Raw genomic sequence first — 19,957 nt, forward strand, 5'->3', positions numbered from 1 at the left:
AAGCCTTGATTGTTGTTGGCAATACTGGGGGTGAATTGACCTCCAGGCTAACTGGCTATGAGAGTCAGCTGTGTCTGCAGTGGGAGAGCTTCTGTGCTGGATCTCTAGGGCGGTGCTAGTCTAGCGTTTACCTAAGGCTATCCAGCAAATGCCTCTGTGCAGGGCTTGGGCGGGGCGGGTCCCTGAGGATCTACAGGGCGGGCAGAGCGTGCAGTTATGGCTGCTCTCAGTTCTGTCCCCAGGGGCTCTGCCTCTCAGAGTCCCGGGAGAGAAAACTGAATTCGAGTTCCGACCAAAGCCAGAAAGTCTCGCTTCTCCCGTTTTGAGTCTGGGTCCCTAGAGACTCACCCGGATCTGGAGCTCAGAGTCTGAAACTCCCTCCCGATTGAAAACAACAACCGCGCCCTCCGCCGCCGGCCCGCTCCACATGCACTCCGCACCTTAGTATTTCACTTCCGCACTGCGCCTCCTCTGAGTCTCGGTATGGATTTCTCTTTCCTTCTAGTTGTAGAATCTCTCCTCAGCCAGCCTTCCTGTGGTTCTGGGTGATGTCCGTTCCGTCTTTTAGTTGTATTTTTGACGTGGTTGTTCGAGGCAGCAAACTCCGGCGTTAACCTATGCCGCCATCTTGGTTCTCTTCTTCAACACATCTATTTGAGTGTTTTTGAGTTTGTTTTTATTGTAGTTGATTTCTAATTTCATGTCATTGTGATCTGAGAAGATGCTTGGCATTATATCAATCTTCTTGAATTTGTATAAACTTGTTTTGTGCCCTAACATATGGTCTATCATTGAGAATGTTCCATGTGCGCTTGAGAAGAATGTTGCTTTGGGGTGAAATGTTCTGTGAACATCAGTTAGATCCATCTGATCTAGTGTGTCATTTAAGGCCTCTGTTTCCTTGTTAATTTTTTGTCTGAAAGATCTATCCAATGATGTCACTGGGGTGTTAAAGTCCCCTATTATGACTGTATTGCTGTTAATCTCTCCCTTAAAGTCCATCAAGAATTTTTGCGTGAACTTGGGTGCTCCTATATTAGGTGCATATGTTTACAAGGGTTGTAGTTTCTTGTTGAAAGATTCCATTTAGTGTTATGAAGTGACCTTTTTTGTCTCTTGTTATGGCCTTTGTTTTGACATCTATTTTATCTGATATGAGTATTGCTACCCCAGCTTTCTTTCCTTTCTATTTGCATGGAGTATATTTTTCCATTCCTTCACTCTCAATCTGTGTGTATCTTTTGTTCTGAGGTGGATCTCTTGTAGACAGCATATATATGGGTCATGTTTCTTATCCATTCAATCACCCTATGTCTTTTGACTGGAGCATTTAATCCATTTACATTTAAGGTTATTATTGATAGGTATTTATTGCCATTTCTATTTTCTTTATGCCTAGATCGTCTCTCTTTCCTTTTCTCCATCTTCTTAAAGCAGCCCCTTTAACATTTCTTGCATTGCTGGTTTAATTGTAACGTACTCCTTTAACCTTTTGTCTGGAAAGCTTTTTATTTCACTTTCAATTTTAAATGATAGCCTCCCTGAGTACAGTAGTCTTGAATTTAAGCCCTTGCTTTTCATTACTTCGAGTACTTCATGCCACTCCCTCTGGCCTGAAGTGTTTCTATTGAGAAGTCAGTTGACATTCTCATGTCCATATTACCCGGAGTAATCTATAGATTCAACGCAATCCCTATTAAAATACCAGGAGCATATTTCACAGATCTAGAACAAAATATTCCAAAAATTCCTATGGAACCAAAAAAGACCCTGAATTGCCACAGAAATCTTGAGAAAGAACAAAATTGGAAAGATCACAATGCTACATATCAAACTATACTACAAAGCCACTGTAATCAAAACAGCCTAGTACTGGCACAAGAGCAGGCATATAGATCAAAGACCTCAGAAATCGAACAAAGACCTCAGAAATCGACCCACACAATTATGGTCAATTAATATTTGACAAAGGAGGCAAGAGCACACAATGGCGTAGACAGTCTCTTCAATAAAGGGAGTTGGAAAAATGGACAGATGCAAAAACATGCAACCAGATCACCAGCTTACACCACACACAAGAATAAACTCAATGGCGTGGATAAAAGACTTAAGTGTAAATTGCAAAACCATAAAAATCCTAGAAAAAAAACATAGGCAGCAAAATCTCAGACATCTCATATAGCAGAATTTTCACTGATATATCTCCTAGGGCAAGAGAAACAAAGAAAAAAATAAACAAATGGGACTACATAAAAATAAAAGGCTTCTTCACAGCAAAAGAAACCATCCACAAAATGAAAAGAGAACCCACTGTATGGAAGAACATGTTCTTCAATGATACATCTGATAAGGGGGTAATTTCCAAAATATATAAAGAAATCATACAACTCAACAAAAGGAAGACACATAATCCAATTTAAAAATTGGCAAAGGGCCTGAAAAGACACTTCTCCAAAGAGGACATACAGATGGCCAATAGACATATGAAAAAATACTCAATGTCACTAATCATCAGAGAAATGCCAATTCAAACTACAATGAGGCATCACCTCACACCTGCCAGAATGGCTACCATCAATAAATCAACAAACAACAAATGCTGACAAGGATGTAGGGTAAAGGGAACCCTAGTACAATGCTGGTGGGAATGCAGACTGTTGCAGTCACTGTGGAAACAGTATGGAGATTCCTCAAAAAATTAAAAATGGAACTTCCGTTTGACCCTGCAATCCCAGTTCTGGAAATACATTCTAAGAATCCCAAAACACCAATCAGAAAGAATCTACACACCCTTATACTCATAGCAGCATTATTTACAATAGCTAACATCTGGAAACAGCCCAAGTACCCATCAGTAGATGAGTGGATAAAAAAGCTGTGGTATATTTACACAATGGAATACTATGTAGCTATGAAAAAAGAAGGCTCTCTTACTGCTTGAGACAGCATGTATGGACCCGGAGATAATTATGCTAAGGGAAATAAGCCAGTCAGGGAAAGACAAATATCAAGTGATCTCACTTATATGTGGAACCTAATGAACAAAATAAACTGATGAACAAAATAGGTCGAGAGACATGGAAGCATGGAACAGACTGACAAATCTCAGATGGAAGGACAAGGTGGAGGGCGGATAGAAATTTACTAAGGAATTTATATGCATAACCCATGGATAGAGACAATAGTTCAGTGAAGGCCTGGGGTGGGGCAGGAGCTGGGTGGAGAATCCAATTTTTAAAAAATATATTTTTACTGATTTTAGACAGGAAGGGAGAGGGAGAGATAAAAATATCAATGATGAGAGAGAATCATTGATTGGTGCCTCCTGTATACCCCCTACTGGGGATCGAGCCTGCAACTGGGCATATGGCCTTGACTGGAATTGAACCCAGGACCCTTCAGTCCGCAGACCAACGCTCTATCCACTGAGCCAAACCAGCTAGGGCGAGAGTCCAATTTTTATAAAGTAAACTCAAATTAATAGTTTATTCACCCATACATAGCAGGTATCATGCTTCTAGTAGGTTCCATGTAAACCAATTTCTAATGTGCCATCTGGGTCTGAGAGAAGTCTCCCTTGTCTCGTAGAAAGAAATAAAATTTTACAAGTGAACTGAAGCAAGCGGCAACTAAAAATATGCAAACTCTCCCTAGCTAAGGGGAGACAACTACAGGCAAAGCTTAAAATTGGGACTGTTCATCACATCCTTGGAGATCTTGGAGCCATAAAAGAGTCTTTTGTAATTGCTTCACTTAGCAATTATTCTTTAACCATGCAGTTTGAATTCCATTCACAAACAAAACAGCTTATTTTAACCTATTACTTGCCATCTAAAATAACAATATTCCCCCAAATCCCAGGAGGCCTTATTAAATTTCATTCACATGCTTACTTTAAATCTCCTCACTCAATCTGCTGGTTCTATTGGCAGGGTGGCATAAAAAAATGGTGGGCATGGCTAAATTGATAATATATTAACCTGCTTTGTTCATAGCAGAGCCTAAGACAATCATACACAGAATGCTCTAAGAACTTCAAAAGATTAAGGCAAAGAAACTACACTTATTTTAATTAAAAAATGTCCCATAAATTGCTGACTGACTTGCATGATCTGATCAGAAAGATCTCTCTAGCTCATTCCCCTATAGCGCTCACTAACTCAAAAGCCCTTAGGGGCCAAATGGCTGGCTAGGGGAAAAAAAGAAGAAATGACTGACTGAAAGAAAGGCATGGGGAGAGGTGGAGATGACAGTAAACTGGAGAATGCATCCCTGGACTAAAGGCATTCCTTTTTTCTCTGAACCCTAAACTGGCCAAACTATAGTGGATAAAAAAGATGAGTTCTATGGAAAGGAAGCTCCCTGAGTGATCCGATCATAAATGCCTACCTGGGCAGGTCATGGTGAGTAGTCACGTCCTAGGCATATATTATTTAGTAAAAGGGTTCTCTTTGCCTTAAGCAAGACCTGTCTTTAGTTTCTGCACATCTAGGTTAACATACCTTTGAAATAACTCTTTTCAGACCCCTAAAAAAAGCGTAGTCACTTTCATGAAAGCACATAATCTCAACCTGTAATCAGATCCCTACCTTTTTTTCTCCTATTCTCAAGTAATCTTCCTTCCTTCCCTCCTTAATTTCAAATGCATAAAATAAACTGTTATTCTTTGGATCATTTGAGATCTTGCTTCGAGCATGTGTTGTCAGTTTGGCTCAAATTCTTACAAAAAATTCTCTACGGGTTTGGACCTTTCTTACGTCAACACTACCTACCTTCTTATGCTGACACTCCCCTCCTCGACACACACACACACAGTTGCTATGCTTTATCTATAAATTTTTCACACTTTCCCCCCTAATGCCTGCTACTGAAGTAATGTGAATTAAATAAACAATTAATAGTACCAAATGTGTACATGTACAACTCCAAGGTGTTAACAATTGCTATCTGGAGATTAGGGGATTATGAATGTTTTTATTTTTGTTATCATATTAATTTTCTAATGAAAAGAGAAAAAAGTAACTTTTAATAAAAAAAAGAGTAGTATCAAAAGCCATGGCATACTCAGCAGAGTCCTCACTACTTTGCAACTGAGAATAACAGACAGCAGGACCAACAGAAAGCTAAATGTAACTATCTTATTAATCAAGGAAAAACATTTAGTGGCAACATATCACTGAGCTATAGTCAAATGACATTTATTTTTATTTTATTTTATTTTTAAATATGTTTTTATTGATTTCAGAGAGAGGAAGGGAGAGGGAGAGAGAAATAGAAACATAAATGATGAGAGGGAATCATCAATCGACTGCCTCCTGCACGCCCCCTACTGGGGATTGAACCACAATCCTGGCATGTGCCCTGACTGGAATCGAACTGTGATCTCCTGGTTCACAGGTCGATGCCAAACCACTGAGCCCACCAGCCAAGCAACATTTATTTTTAAAATCAGAAAATAATATTACCAGCAAAGAAATGGCATATTTATCAAATGAGGCAGTTGAATTAAAATTTCAAAGCACAGGCAAAATAAGCTATCTCCTCATTCTTGCCCAATCTCGTAAGGCCTTACCATAAAGATCAGGTCCATGTGGAGTAAAGACATTATACAAAACAATGTTGAGTGGTGCAATCACCAACTTCCCATAATAGTAGCTGTCGATGACCACCACAGGCACCTGAAACAGAGCAGAAAATACATAGCAATTGCGGAGTTTTGCTCTGGAAACATTCTCACAATGCTCATAGGACAAACTTCAAAATCAAAAACAGAATCAACTCCTAATGTTCTCTTTCCCACATCAGAGGTTGCTTCCATACAGATGATGTATTACAAAATTGTATACCTGAAACTTATATAATGTTATGAACAGATGTTACCCAATAAATTAAATTAAAAATTTAAAAAAGAAGTTGCTGTCATTACAATTTTAGAACAAAACAAGGAAAAGAGAAAACTCACCAGAAAGAGTATTAAAGCCACCAGCGACCAATGGAGGAAACTCTTCCACCTGTGTTTCATGACCAGCAAGTCAAAGGCAATAGGTAAACTATTTAACAGAGAAACAGAAAGGGGGAGTTATATACTTAGAGAGAATATAGACAGGTCAGATTCACACACCTCGTGCAGAGCTGAGAATAACACGTCTCTAGCAGTTGTACTGAGGAAGAAAGGTGGTACAGGAGAGGATTTCTTCTCAAAAATACACTGTTCTCTTCAGGACCCATCAGAGTGCGATGCACCCACGATGCACAAGAAATATAAAGATTGAGCTTCTGGAATGAGCTCTGTTTTATACATATTTATGTCTAATGGACATTTAAAATATATTAATTATAAGGTAAATGTAGCCTACTGTTCTATACCCATCCTGCCAAATAAATACTGATTTCTCCCTTTCGTGATATATTAAGATTTTAGCAATATCATATTACAAACGACTTCAATTCTGATATACCCTCTTCCAATACCATTTGTTCTTCTTCCTTTCACTTAAGTTCTTAAAGCAAGGAATATGTATGTTGCCTTCACTATTTCTTCCTGAAGGTCTAGCACAGTGGTTCTCAACCTTCCTAATGCCGCGACCCTTTAATACAGTTCTTCATGTTGTGGTGATCCCCAACCATAAAATTATTTTCGTTGCTACTTCATAACTGTAATGTTGCTACTGTTATGAATCGTAATGTAAATATCTGATATGCAGGATGTATTTAGGCGACCCCTGTGAAAGGGTCGTTCGACTCCCAAAGGGGTCACAACCCACAGGTTAAGAACCGCTGGTCTAGCATCAAGCTGTAAAGACCGACCTCTCAGGCACAGCCACTATCTCTGCACAAGTCTCATCCCCTTTGTCTATCTGCTGCACTTTGCACAAAGCATCTGTTCCCTCCTCTTTAGACGCCCTAGCTCCTGTTCCTTTTTGGACTCTTCTCTAATGCTCCTTCCTAGGCTTCTTTTCCCTATCCCATGGTAGTGCCCTGTGATGGTCATAGTTCCCAAAAACAAGTTTGTTTTTCTTTCTGTACTCGTTTTCTCAGGAAGTGCTTCCACTCTTGCTGCATGATCAATCACCTTCATACCCACGACTTCCAATTCCCTCCCTACACCAATCTAGTCACATAGAATCCACCCAATGTCAACTATAGGCTCTATTCCCCCCTCCTCCAGACATCTCTGTGACTTATTTAGCATGCGTTGTCACAGAACATCATCTTTTATAATTTGAATTTCCACATTCTATTACCTACGTTTTGCATTAACATTTGTGTTTTCATTTTTTTTCCCACCCCAATGGTTACATTTCCATGTGCTATATTTCTCCTTTGATAAGACAGGGTTTTTTGGAAAAGACAATGCTGGGGAAAATAGAAGACAACAAGAAAAGCGGAAGACCAAATAGAAGATGTGTTAATCCCATAGAAGCCATAGGCATGAGTCTACAGGAGCTGAGCAGGGCTGTTGAGATCAGGATATTGTGGACACCACTCACTCGCCAGGAGTCAGAGCCAACTCAACGGCATGTAACACATAAGTCATCATATTTTTAATTACCTGTTCAATGTCTGCCTTTCCTACTAAAATGCAAGCTCCAAAAAAACAAGAACCATAACTGTTTTATTTTTCACAGTATCAGCCATGCCTAGCACAAAGGATCCGATAAATGATGGTAGATTGCTAACTGACTGTGATCCTGAAATCACTTATCTCGGCTAAAGGCAGACCATCAAAACGGATGACCCAGAGGTATTTGGGGAACTCCAAAAGTTTAATGCTGATGGAGTAGAGAGTAAAAGAAATAGAGGAACTTAAAAAAAGAAGGCTGGAGAGGTAAAAGGGGGGAAATATAAGGGCTTTATGCGTCATGTTAGAGTTTGCACACCATGAAACAGGGGTTGGCAAACTTTTATTTAAAGGACCAGACAGCATATATTCTAGGCTTTACAAGGCCTCATACAGTCTCTGTTGCATATTCCTCTGTGTGTGTGTGTTGTTTTTTAACAACCCTTTAAAATTGCGAAAATTTTAGTTCTTGGGCTGTACAAAAACAAGCCAGCTGGATTTGCTCCATTGGGTACAAGTTGCCAACCTCTGGGACACAGAGCATTGGGGAAGCTATTATATAGTTTGGAACAAAATAGGGAGTGATACAATCATATTTGCATTTTAGGAAGATAACTCTAAAAGGAACATTTGAATGTGGAGAGTAGATTTACAAGGATCAATACTAGAGGCAGGAAGATCATTCAGGAGGCTGTAAAGTAATCCAGGACTAGTGAGAGGTGAAGAAAAGTAGTCAGATTCAAAAGATATTCAGGAGGTGTCATAAATTAATAGGACATGGGAAAGAGAAGAGAGTCACAGATAAGTTTCAGGTTCCTGGCTCAGCACAGACAGTACCATTTGCTGAGATCGAAACAGAGGTGAAGAAACAGATATGGAAGGGAGGTAATGAGTTCAATGTCGTAAATATAAATGGAGAGATCTAATAGGCAGCTAGGAATATATGAGTAAAACCGAAGAGATGATTGACTAGATAGCAGAAAGTATAGAAGAGAACCACAAACAAAACCTTAAAGAATAAAGTAATTTGAGGATAATATGCAGAATAAAAGAAAAGATTGAAGGTGGAGATACCAGCCTTTAAAAGTCAATTAAGAAAATTTAAAATGCCTATTCTCTGACTTAGAATTCCCTTTCTGAAAATGTATTCCATAGATAAATTTCCACAAGTATATAGACATATGTACAAAAATGTTCACTGAAGCATGTGTATAACAACAACAAAAATGAAAACTAAATGTCTACCAATAAGACAATCACTAAGTAAATTATGAACAGCCATATAATGGAATGCTATGCAATAGTTACAAAGAACCATATAAATCTATGTACAATAAAAAATTTACATGAGTATAGAATAATTCTATTTATTTTAAGGATTTTGGTATATAAGTGTGTGTATGCATTTATACATGCAAGGATAATTTCTGGAAAGATATACACAAAACTATTAGCAGTGACTATCTTTGAAGATTGTGTAAGGGGAGAAGAAAATTAAGAATTCTTTTTACCTCAAACAATCCAATACTTTTAAAATAATAAAGATATACTACTACTACTACTATAATGACCTAAACATCAAACTAAAGTTTTTTCTAAATTACTAGTGATCCAGGCAATAAATTAAGGCAGCACAAATAGAATAGAGTGGTGGGAACAAAAAGTACAAAAGGAATGACAGGCACTATGAAACTAAAAAAAATTATTCTGGGGGCAAGAAGGGAGGACTGAAAGGAACTCAGATTTCAAGCCTTGGCAACTGAAAAAACACAGCCTACGGTGGTACAGTGTGAAAAAGCATCTGCTACAGAGTCAGAAGTGCCTGGGCCCAAAAGCAAACATAATCTTAAAGGCAAATTACTCAACCTCTTGGACTCTACTCTCTCATTTACAAAGCACTAATAATTGATTTCTCCTGCAGAGTTGTTATAAGATTTAGGAATAAAGTTTGTAAGTGGGTTAGCAGTGTCTAACACGCAGCAGATGCTTAACAGTTACTATTCTTATTAATCAAAACAATGAGCACCAAGAGAAATATCCTTTCGTTTCCCAATCTTTGCAGACCCAAATAAATCCTCTAACTTTAGATCCTATCCAGAGAATATGGAGATAACCTAACATTAAGATTTACTATATGCCCAGTGATACAAGGGAGATGAGTTGTGTTAGTTTCTTACCCAAGAGCCACACTGAATGGCCAGCCAATGATAGCCCCAGCTGCTACTCCAAGCACAGCAATGGAAGTTTTGTCCATATACCAGCCAGTCATGGCTATCAATGTAGTATACATACAGAAACTACTAGGAAGAAATGCTGTAAGAGTAAAGACATGAAAAAAAGGGGGACAGGGACAAGAGTTTGAGATTTATTAAGTATCAATTATTAAAAATTTACCTATATTGCAAAATGTCAATAACCAGGAACATATTTTGAGCAATGCTATATTAGAAGTGGGCACCTTTTAAAAAAAGAAATGCAATGATTTTCTTGTTTTCTCACTCCTGTTTTTTAGGTACCAACACATCACCCAGCCAGTTATACAATACCAACCACGCCATTCCTCTCCTGGCCTATACCCAAATCTAAAACTTATAGAACTCCAGGTTCCCCAGGTATAACCCAGGCTATATTTCCAGGCAGTGAATATGCTTCAGGAAACTTAGAGCCACTGCTGACAATCTATTTCTGGAGAAGTTTATCTTCTGAGGCTGTCCAAGTACCAACCTGTTCCCCATAGGAATTCTGGGAAACCTTCTCAAAGGCCAAAAGTTGGATGGTAACACTGCTTTGCATCCTGCATCCACTGACATAGATGTGTGGCCTTAGGTGTCCCCCTAATTATTTCCATCTAGTATTACTTTGCTGTTGTATACAGCAGGGGACTGACTGTACTCAGGTTCTCTACAATAGCAATGTTTGATCAAAGTGTTTCCACCAATTCTACACAAAAATGCAGATCTGCATCTCCCTGCTGTGTGAGGTCTACTTCACCTAGCACTGGGGAAGAAAAGTCAGTACTGACTCCAATAAGAACCACAATGAAGAGGCAATATGATTTAAGAACCTTGGCAAAGAGATGAGGCTTTGTCTCAAAGGATGCTATGAACTAATCTGTGCCTTAACATTCTCAACTGAGGTTACAAAACTAAAGACACTCCCAAGTATCTCCCTCAGAGAAGCATCAATTTTAGGAGTAGCAAAGTAACTAGAAAAACGTTGGGTACAACCTTCACAGATAAATGCTAAATAGAATCGATGCCATCCACAGCTACAGATTCCAGCTCCAGTGTTCAGGCAAGGGGAGCAGAGGAATCTGAGGTCTCTGCCAGCTCAGAGAGGAGAGCACAGTCTCATTTAGGCCACTGGCTCTCAAAGTTATTTGGGTGTGGAGCCCTGAGGTGTCTGCAGAACAGCATAGATTTTGATAGTCAATGAAGAAAAAGCATATACTTTTGAGCTGGATACAATTTGTGTGCATATTTAGTGTGTATACTAGATTCTGGTACAAGCAAGCAGAAATCAAAATTGAAATAATTACATATAGTAACAATTTTTCCAGAGACTGGGAACAGGCTGCCTTTTGGCAGCAGGTTACCTTGGTTCAGCTCATAGAACACGAATGTTCACTGGCAGCATAGTTTGAAAGCCACCTCTCTAGATTAAGGTTTTTATTCTCAATTTCTACAAACTTAGTATGAAAAAAAAATCCCAACAGAAGATGTAAACCTTTACAGAACACATTGCAAATATTGGGCAGAAAGGAGAACCACCAAGAACAGGTTTTTTAGGCACAAGAGCTTTCTTGAGCAAAATAATAAAATGATTTTCCTTCCCCTAACAACAAAGAAAGAGGGGGTACCTGTGTTTTTCAGCCTTACAGTGACAAAAAAATATAATATGTAACAGAAAGCAACCTCATGAAAACAACAGCTCTACCACTTATGAATTGTTTGACTTTCAGTAAGTCATGTCATCTTTCTAAGTTCCAACAAAAATGAGAAAATACTTACCTTACTTAATGTTGTAAAGCCAATCCAGAGTGTACAGGTAAGAGTGATCTGCACATTATTGACGTTATGCAAATATAAACTGTACCTGGACAAGTTCCTTCTTTAAATGCAACTGTGAAATATCAGTGAGCCTGTTATGCCCTCACCTGCTCCTTTACTTACCTGAAGATGAGCAGAACATGCCAGTGCTGAGAACCAAGAAGGCTAGCATCATTCGACTCACATGCAACCCAAACTTCTTACACACGGCCCTAGGAGAAAGGCAAAAACTCTCAGCAGAGCACATCTTGGGGATGGAAATTTCAAATCAAAAGACAAAAACATGCCTGCATCACAGAGAACACGGAAGATGTAAAGTCAAATACTGAGCGGACTTGACGGGTTTGTTAGCAATGTTCACGTGCATAAGGAAAGAAGCTCTCTCCCTACAAGGAAAGATATACTTTCTGTGCGAAGGGCATGTCTACTAACAATAGGAAAACAGCATGATGTTGTAGAAAAACAATAGGCCTCAGACTCACATAGGCACAGGTTCAAATCTGGAGTCTGCCACTTACTAGCAGTGACACCCTTGTCTAGGTACATACTCACTCTGTCAGATTCCTCCTTTGTAAAAAGAGGTTAGTGAGACTTTGTAAGGTTTCTGGGAGGACAATGCATGGCCAAGTGCTTAGAAGAGTGCCTGGCAGTCACTCAGTGAATGGTAGTTGTCAGAAAAAGACTAGGAGATACACCACAGTGTTAATAAGTCCTTATCTAAGTCAGGGTTTCTCAAAGTTAAGCAATTAATTATACCCTCCCTTTACTTCTCTCTTGTAGGTCTTTAAAAAGCCTATAAATGAAACATTATTAGAAATTGTTATTGCTTCATTCAGTCAAAATTTGCTCAGACATACCATGTGTTAACTATTTTTATTGCTCAGGTTCCTTATTGTATCTCAGAGCTTCTTTCTGAAATAATTTAGCTTCTTCCTAAGTATATCCTTTAGAAGTTCCTTTAGTGAAGCTCTGTTAATGGTAAATTCTGTTTTTGTTGGCTTTCTTTTTCTTTCTTTTATATTTTGTATAAAAAGTCGTTATTTAGCTCTTAAAAGATGGTTTGACTGAGCATTCAATTTTAGAATGACAGTAATTTTCTCTCAGCACTTTGAAGATATTTATTTATTTATTTATTTATTTATTGCCTTTGGCTTTTGAGAGCCTAACATTCCTTTATAGGTAATCTATTAAGTTCTCTGTCAACTTTTAAGATCTCCTCTGTTCTTTTATTTTTTTATCTTTATTGATTTCAGAGAGGAAGGGAAAGGGAGAGAGAAACAGAAACATCAATGATGAGAGAGAATCATTGATTGGCTGCCTCCTGCAAGCCCCCTACTGAGAATCGAGCCTGCAACCCAGTCATGTGCCTTGACCAGGAATTGAATCATGACCTCCTGGTTCATAAATCAATCAGTGCTCAACCACTAAGCCACACCAAAATCTCCTCTGTTCTTGAAGTTCTACACAGTTTCACTCTTCCTTTTTAGTTATGCATATCAGGATATGTTGGGCTTTCTGAATCTGTGGATTAGCATCTTTTTTTTTTTTCATCAATTCTGGAAAATTCTTAGCCATTACTTCCCTGAAAACTGCCTCTCCCCATCCTCCCCATTATCTCCTAGAATGTGATTAGATATCACATCTTTCAACTCTACCATACACAATGTCAGTGGACATATAGGTGGTTTCCAATCTTAGCTATTGTGAATAATGTGGCCATGAACATTCTTAACTCTTTTATATTTCCATTTGTTGTCACTCTGTACTGCATTCTTAGTGTTTTCTTCAGATCAATCTTCTAGTTTACATGTTAGTAATGTCTAATCATCTGTTTAAACCAGAGGTGGGGAACCTTTCTCTGCCAAGGGCCATGTGGATATTTATAACGTCATTTGTGGGCCATACAACATTATCAACTTAAAAATTAGCCTGCTATATTTAGTCAACCATTTAATTAACTCACCCCCATGCCTTGGCAGAGCCAGACCAAATGATTTCGTGAGCCTTATACAGCCTGCAGGCCGGATGTTCCCCACCCCTGGACCTATCTATTGAATTTTATTTTATTTTATTTTTTTTTATTAAATCTTTATTGTTCAGATTATTACATTTGTTCCTCTTTTTTCCCGGGGCTCTGCCTCTCTGTCCCAGCAACGGCTGCAAACCTCGGAGGGACCGTAGCCAGACAGTCCTGCTTCTCCCGTTTGAGTCTGGGTCCCTAGAGACTCGCTGGAGCTCAGAGTCTGAGGCTCCCTCCGGATTGAAACAGACAACCGCGCCCTCAGCCACCAGCCCGCGCCGCGCGCACTCCGCACCTTAGTATTTTACTTCAGCACTGCGCCTCCTCTGATTCTCGGTTACTCCTAGTTGAAGAACTTCCACTCAGCCAGCCTTCCTGTGGTTCTGGATAATGTCCGTTCCGTCTTTTAGTTGTATTTTTGAAGTGGTTGTTCGAGGCAGCAAACTCCGGCGTTAACCTATGCCGCCATCTTGGTTTTCTCCTCTATTGAATTTTAAATACCAATTCTTATATTTTCATTTCTAGAAGTTCTGTTCAGTTCTTTTTCAAATCTGCCTGGTTATTGTTGTAGTCTCAGTTCTTTTAACTTCTTTATTTTATTGTGCTAAGAACACTTAATATGAGATCTATCCTCTTAACTGATTTTTAAGTGTAAAATACTGTTATCTATAAGCATAATGGTGTACAGCAAATCTCTAGAATGAATTCATATTGTATAACTGAAATTGTATATCCATTGATTAGCAGCTTCCTGTTTCCCCCTCTCTCCAACGCCTGGCAACCACAAGTCAATTCTTTTGCTTCCATGAATGTGACTATTTTAGAAACCTCATATAAGTGGAATCATGCAGTGTTTGTCCTTCTGTGACTGGTTATTTCACTTAGCATAATGTCCTCAAGGTTCTTCCATATTGTCACATATTGCAGGATTTTCTTCTTTTAAGACTGAATAATATGCCATTGTATGTATATAACACATTTGCCCTCTTCCCGCCCCCGCCCCCCCAATTCATCTGTCAATGGATATTTAGCTTGTTTTCAATCTTGGCTATTGTGAACAATGTTGCAATGAACATGGGAATGTGCATATCTCTTCCAGATTCTGATTTCAATTCTTTTAGGTAAATACTCAGACATGGGATTGCTACCCAGCTGGTGTGGCTCAGTAACTGAACGTCGAACCATGCACCAAGACGTCACCAGTTCCATGCCCAGTCAGGGCACATGCCTGGGGTTGTGGGCTCGATACCCAGTAGGGGGCATGCAGGAGGCAGCTGATCAATGTTTCTATCTCTCTCTCCCTTTCCCTTCCTCTCTAAAAATCAATAAAAACATATTTTTTTTAAAGTGGGATTGCTGGTAGTTCGAATTTTAATTTTTTGAGGAACCTCATACTGTTTTCCATAGTTGCACTACCATTTTGCATTCCCACCAACCGTGTGTGGGTCCTAATTTCTCTACTTCCTCGCCAACATCTGTTGTCTTTGTTTGTTTGGGTTTTTTTAACAGCCATTGTAACCAATATGAAGTGATCTCATTGTGGTTTTGACTTGTATCTCCCTGATGAGTAGCGACATTGATTGCCTTTTCACATATCTATTGGTCATTAGTATGTCTTCTTTGGAGAAATGTCTATTCAAGTCCTTAGTCCATTTTATAATCGAATTATTAGTTTTTTTTGCTATTGAGTTGCTGGAGTTCCTTACACGTATATTTTGGAAATATGGTTTACAATTATTTTCTCCCATTTTGTAAGTTCCTTTTCATTCTGTTGATTAGTCTCATTTCTGATTTATGTTTTCAATTCCCCCTTACATTTCTTCGAGATCCCTCACTTCCGGGAGTTCCTTCGAGCTGCGATCCCCGCCTCTTACATTTCTTTAAAAATATTAAATATGCTTATTTTACATTCTCCTTTCAGTAATTCCTAATAAATGAAGTCGTGCAGGTCAGCTATCTGTCGTTATGTCTGTTGGCTCTCAGGCATAGTGCCTTGTTCCCTTTTGTGCTCTATGATTTATTTTTACTATAATGTCTTGTTCACTGAAACTTTACCTGTGGTAATTCTTTGACACTTGGGTTAAGAATTCACTCCTCTAACGAAATTTTACATTCACTTTTGCAAGTAGCCTGAAAGCACTACCATCCCAGAACAATTTTAAACAAATTCTCAACTTGGGGGTTGGGGGACCATGTGGGTGATTTGAATTCAATCCTGAGCCCATATGACGACCAACTTATGGTTATAATCCTCAAAGGCAGAACTGGCTTTCCTTTTTCTCCTCTATTCCACCTAGAGTCAAGGCCAACTATTTTTTTATCTGACATTTTTAGCTGTTTTGCAGTGGGAAGATTTTTAATAATGATCATTAAGTCCAAATACCTTTTACAGCATTAACAAAATAAGATGTTTGTTAGGCTTCATGTAAAAAAAGTGAGCTATTTTTATTACTAAAATACTTAGTATTTCCACTAATATTCAATCAAACAATAGGTACTTGGTGAAATTCATTTACTGGATGCAAATAAGAGCAGTGAGTCCCACACGGGAATAAGTTCCTGTCAGTTAAGCTCAAGGGAAAAAGGTAAATCATGATCCTATCTAAATCTTGGGACCCAAAATAAAGCGCTACTAAATCCCCCCAAAGAGAAGACTAGTTAGATATGTATTAACAGAATTAAAATTAATAATATGAAGTTACAGTATTTATGAAACTCAGGGGGGAAAAAGTGATCATTAGAAGTATTCCCCTTCCAACAGTTTGTTTCAAACAAGAGATCACATTTTAGATATAATATTAGGAGCTAGAAGGAAAGTGTTTTCTATTTTTAAACACTGCTAATACTATCAGAAAAATAATCTATATTGGGTTTCCTCATAGCACTTTTAGAAGCAAAGCTTTTATACTCACTTGTAAAAGTAAAGTTCACAGATACAGCTCACAAAAGCCAGAAGACATCGTAAAAAGTAAAAGACAAGAATCTGAAAGAAACCCAGGACAAAAAAAAAACAAAAAACAGATCACAGATACAAGTCAGCAAAACTCTTAACAATGACACCACTCTCCTTTGTTATTAATAAGACTATAAATTTATATAATCCTTATAAAAGCAATATGTATCAAAAACCATGAAAATTTTCATATCCCCTAAATTCAGTGTATCTAATTCTATGATTCCAGCTCACAGAAGTAACTATGTAAGTAAATATGGGATGGTGGTTCTATTCATGAAAATATTAATTGCAGCACTATTAATTCAGAAAAACTTTTTAAAAAACTACAAAATGTCCAATTATAGGAAAATGGTTAAATAAATTTAGGGAAATGGTTAAATAAATTAGGCTGTATCTATTTCATGGACGAGTATACAGATATTAAATTTCTGGTTACAAAAAAAAAGTAGAAAAATTCTTATATAAAGCTTATTCATTCAACAAACATTTCTTAAAGACAATTGTATAGATGTAGATGTGAACAAAACTAACTCCATTTCTGTATCCCAGAATTCATTTCATTTTTAAGTTTTCATACTGTGGCCTTTGACAAACTTCACTATGTTTAGCAAGCATATCAAAGCTTTCTAGTTGATGATTATCCGTGGTCCTTAAAATGTAGTCATAAATAGCCCGAGCACGTTTGGCTCAGTGGATAGAGCCTCAGCCCACAGACTGAAGGGTCCCAGGTTCAATTCTGGTCAAGGGCATGTGTCTCTCTCACATCAATGTTTCTCTCTCTGTGTCTCTCCCTCTCCGTTCCACTCTCTCTAAAAATCAATGGAAAAATATCCTTGGGTGAGGGCCTAAGTAACAACATGGTGGTAAGTTTGCTGGGTTTTTGTTTTTTGTCTTTGATATTCCAAACTTGGAGCTAAAGAAGTTGGCAACTAGAAATGCCAATGGGCAGAGACAAAATAACACCAATGAGTACCTGCTCTATCTAGCCAAAAAAACAAGAAAGGGATAGCCTAGCAAGACAGAAAACTTTTAGACAAGAACCACTCTACTCCAGCCAAGCACCCCATAAAAAAATGTAGCTCCATTCTCACTGATGCGACCAAAGATCCAGTAGGAAGCCAGGACTTTTATCCTTGCCCGTGGCAATGAGCTCTCTCTTCAACCCCAGTGTCAGTGGTGATCCCCTGGAAAGCCTGTTCCCCTCCCCGAACCTAGCAGTACAGTCATTGCTATTTATTGATGCGTACACAGTCCGAAAAATTCAATGTTAGGCGATTTCGTCCTTGTACGAACGTCACAGACTGTATTTACACAAACCTAGATGGTAGCCTAGTAGCACTTACTGCTCCTAGGCTATGTATGGTACTGTACAAAACAACACGAGATTAAATCAAGCACAAGAGAAAATGATGTACTCAAGAGACACAGTGAACACTGGATGTATGAGGCTGCTGCCAACATAAGATGGCATAATGCTTTACTTTTTTTTTTGTTTTAAACTTTTTAAAATAAGTATAAAGAGCCCAACGGATAGAGTGTTGGCCTGCAGACTGAAGGGTCCCAGGTTCAATTCTGGTCTAGGGTACATGCCTGGATTGCAGGCTCAATCCCTGCAAAAGGATGTGAACAAATGTAAGCTGATCAATGATTCTCTCTCATCATTTATGTTTCTATCTCTCTCTCCCTCTCCCTTCCTCTCTGAAATCAATAAAAATATATTTTTAAAAAAGTATAAAGAATCCACCCTAAATTACCGATAAAAAGTTTAGTAAATACATAAACCTATAACATAGTTGTTTATATCATTATAAAGTAATATATACTTTACATAACTGAACATGATGTACTTTTATATGACTGGGAGCACAGTAGGTCTGTTTATACCAGCATCACCACAAACACATGAGGAACGCGTTGCATCCATTGTTGAACCACAGTGTCATTATGCAGTACACCTATCCTGACCACTAACGTGTTATCAGTGGAGGCCTAGTAGGGAACCTAGACTTCTACCCTCACCTGCAGTAACAAGTGGAATATATCAAAGGAAGCCAGCTAAAACAAAGGCTTCATTACGACCCAGAGGAGCAGAGCAGTGCAGCAGAAGCACGCGGGGCCCATGAATAAGATCCAGTCTTATAATGGAATACCCAAAATATCCAAGTTTTAACTGAAAATTACTTGTCAACTAGTAAGATTTCAAACTCAATGAAAAAAAACACCAATAAATACCAAAAGAAAAAGAGAGAGAGATGTTAGCATTACCTAAGTATTAAAGAACCATTGTAACATTGAAAAAGAGATAGAAGAAGCTATAAACAAGTGGAAGAATATACCGTGTTCATGGATTGGTAGAATCAATATCATTAAAATGTCCATACTACTCAAAGCAATCTACAGAAGGACCCCGAATAGCTTTAAAATACCAACAGCATATTTCACAGATACAGAACAAATACTCCAAAAATTTATATGGAACCAAAAAGGACCCCGAATAGCTGCAGCAAACTTGAGAAAGAAGAACCAAGTTGGAGGAATCACAATACCAGATATCAAGTTATACTACAAAGCCACCGTAATCAAAACAGCCTGGTACTGGCACAAGAACAGGCATATAGATCAATGGAACAGAACAGAGACCCCAGAAATCAACCCCAGTCATTATGCTCCATTAATATTTGATAAAGGAGGCAAGAGCATACAATGTAGTCAAGACAGTCCCTTCAATAAATGGTATTGGGGGAAATTGGACAGATACATGCAAAAAAACAAAACTAGACTACCAACTTACACCATACACAAAAATAAACTCAAAATGATAAAAGACTTAAATGTAAGTTGGGAAACCATAAAAAATCTAGAACAGTGGTCGGCAAACTGTGGCTCGCGAGCCACATGTGGCTCTTTGGCCCCTTGAATGTGGCTCTTCCACAAAATACCATGTGCGGGCGTGCACGTACAGTGCGATTGAAACTTTGTGGCCCATGTGCAGAAGTTGGTTTTCGGCCTAGGTGAGTCTATTTTGAAGTGGCGTTAGAAGAAGTGGGGGGTGTTGGTGGGTCGGGCGATGGGAGACGCGGTGCAGGCGGGCCGCGGGATATGCAGCCCAGGGGAGGCGTGCGATTCATGCACGAGTTGAGTGAGCCAGTCAGTCAGCAGTCTCATTGTGCAGTGGTTAGTGCTAGTCGCATCCGCAAATCGCGTGCGGGTGACAAAAGTACCTACTCGAAGCATAAAGTTACCTGTATTTTTCCAACCAGCTGCAAATCCTACAGGTATTTTTGTCATCAATTTAAGAATTGTAATTATTTTGTGTTGGTGGCTTTATTATTATAAAATGAAACATTTTTTTAGGTGCCCTGTTTGACATG

The 19,957-nt window shown here is 38.6% G+C and overlaps 1 protein-coding gene across 3 annotated transcripts in view; it reads right to left on the reverse strand.

Annotated features, from left to right (window-relative positions):
* Positions 1-19,957, reverse strand: part of ALG9 (ALG9, alpha-1,2-mannosyltransferase) — a 105,114-nt gene that overhangs the window by 80,143 nt on the left and 5,014 nt on the right. For 2 of the 3 annotated variants that reach the window (XM_014539496.1, XM_014539500.1), the window contains exons 4-8: positions 16,543-16,613; positions 11,734-11,822; positions 9,739-9,874; positions 5,963-6,050; positions 5,573-5,678 (exon numbers count right to left, since the gene is read on the reverse strand). In XM_014539496.1, coding sequence (XP_014394982.1) covers positions 5,573-5,678; positions 5,963-6,050; positions 9,739-9,874; positions 11,734-11,785 — 382 coding nt within the window. In that variant the 5' untranslated portion in view covers positions 11,786-11,822; positions 16,543-16,613. Of the gene's footprint in view, positions 1-5,572; positions 5,679-5,962; positions 6,051-9,738; positions 9,875-11,733; positions 11,823-16,542; positions 16,614-19,957 lie in introns of those variants that run through there. The other variant, XM_014539494.1, reaches the window with a different exon arrangement.

The sequence above is a fragment of the Myotis brandtii genome, unplaced genomic scaffold, assembly GCF_000412655.1.
Source record: "Myotis brandtii unplaced genomic scaffold, ASM41265v1 scaffold105, whole genome shotgun sequence".
NCBI lineage: Eukaryota > Metazoa > Chordata > Mammalia > Chiroptera > Vespertilionidae > Myotis > Myotis brandtii.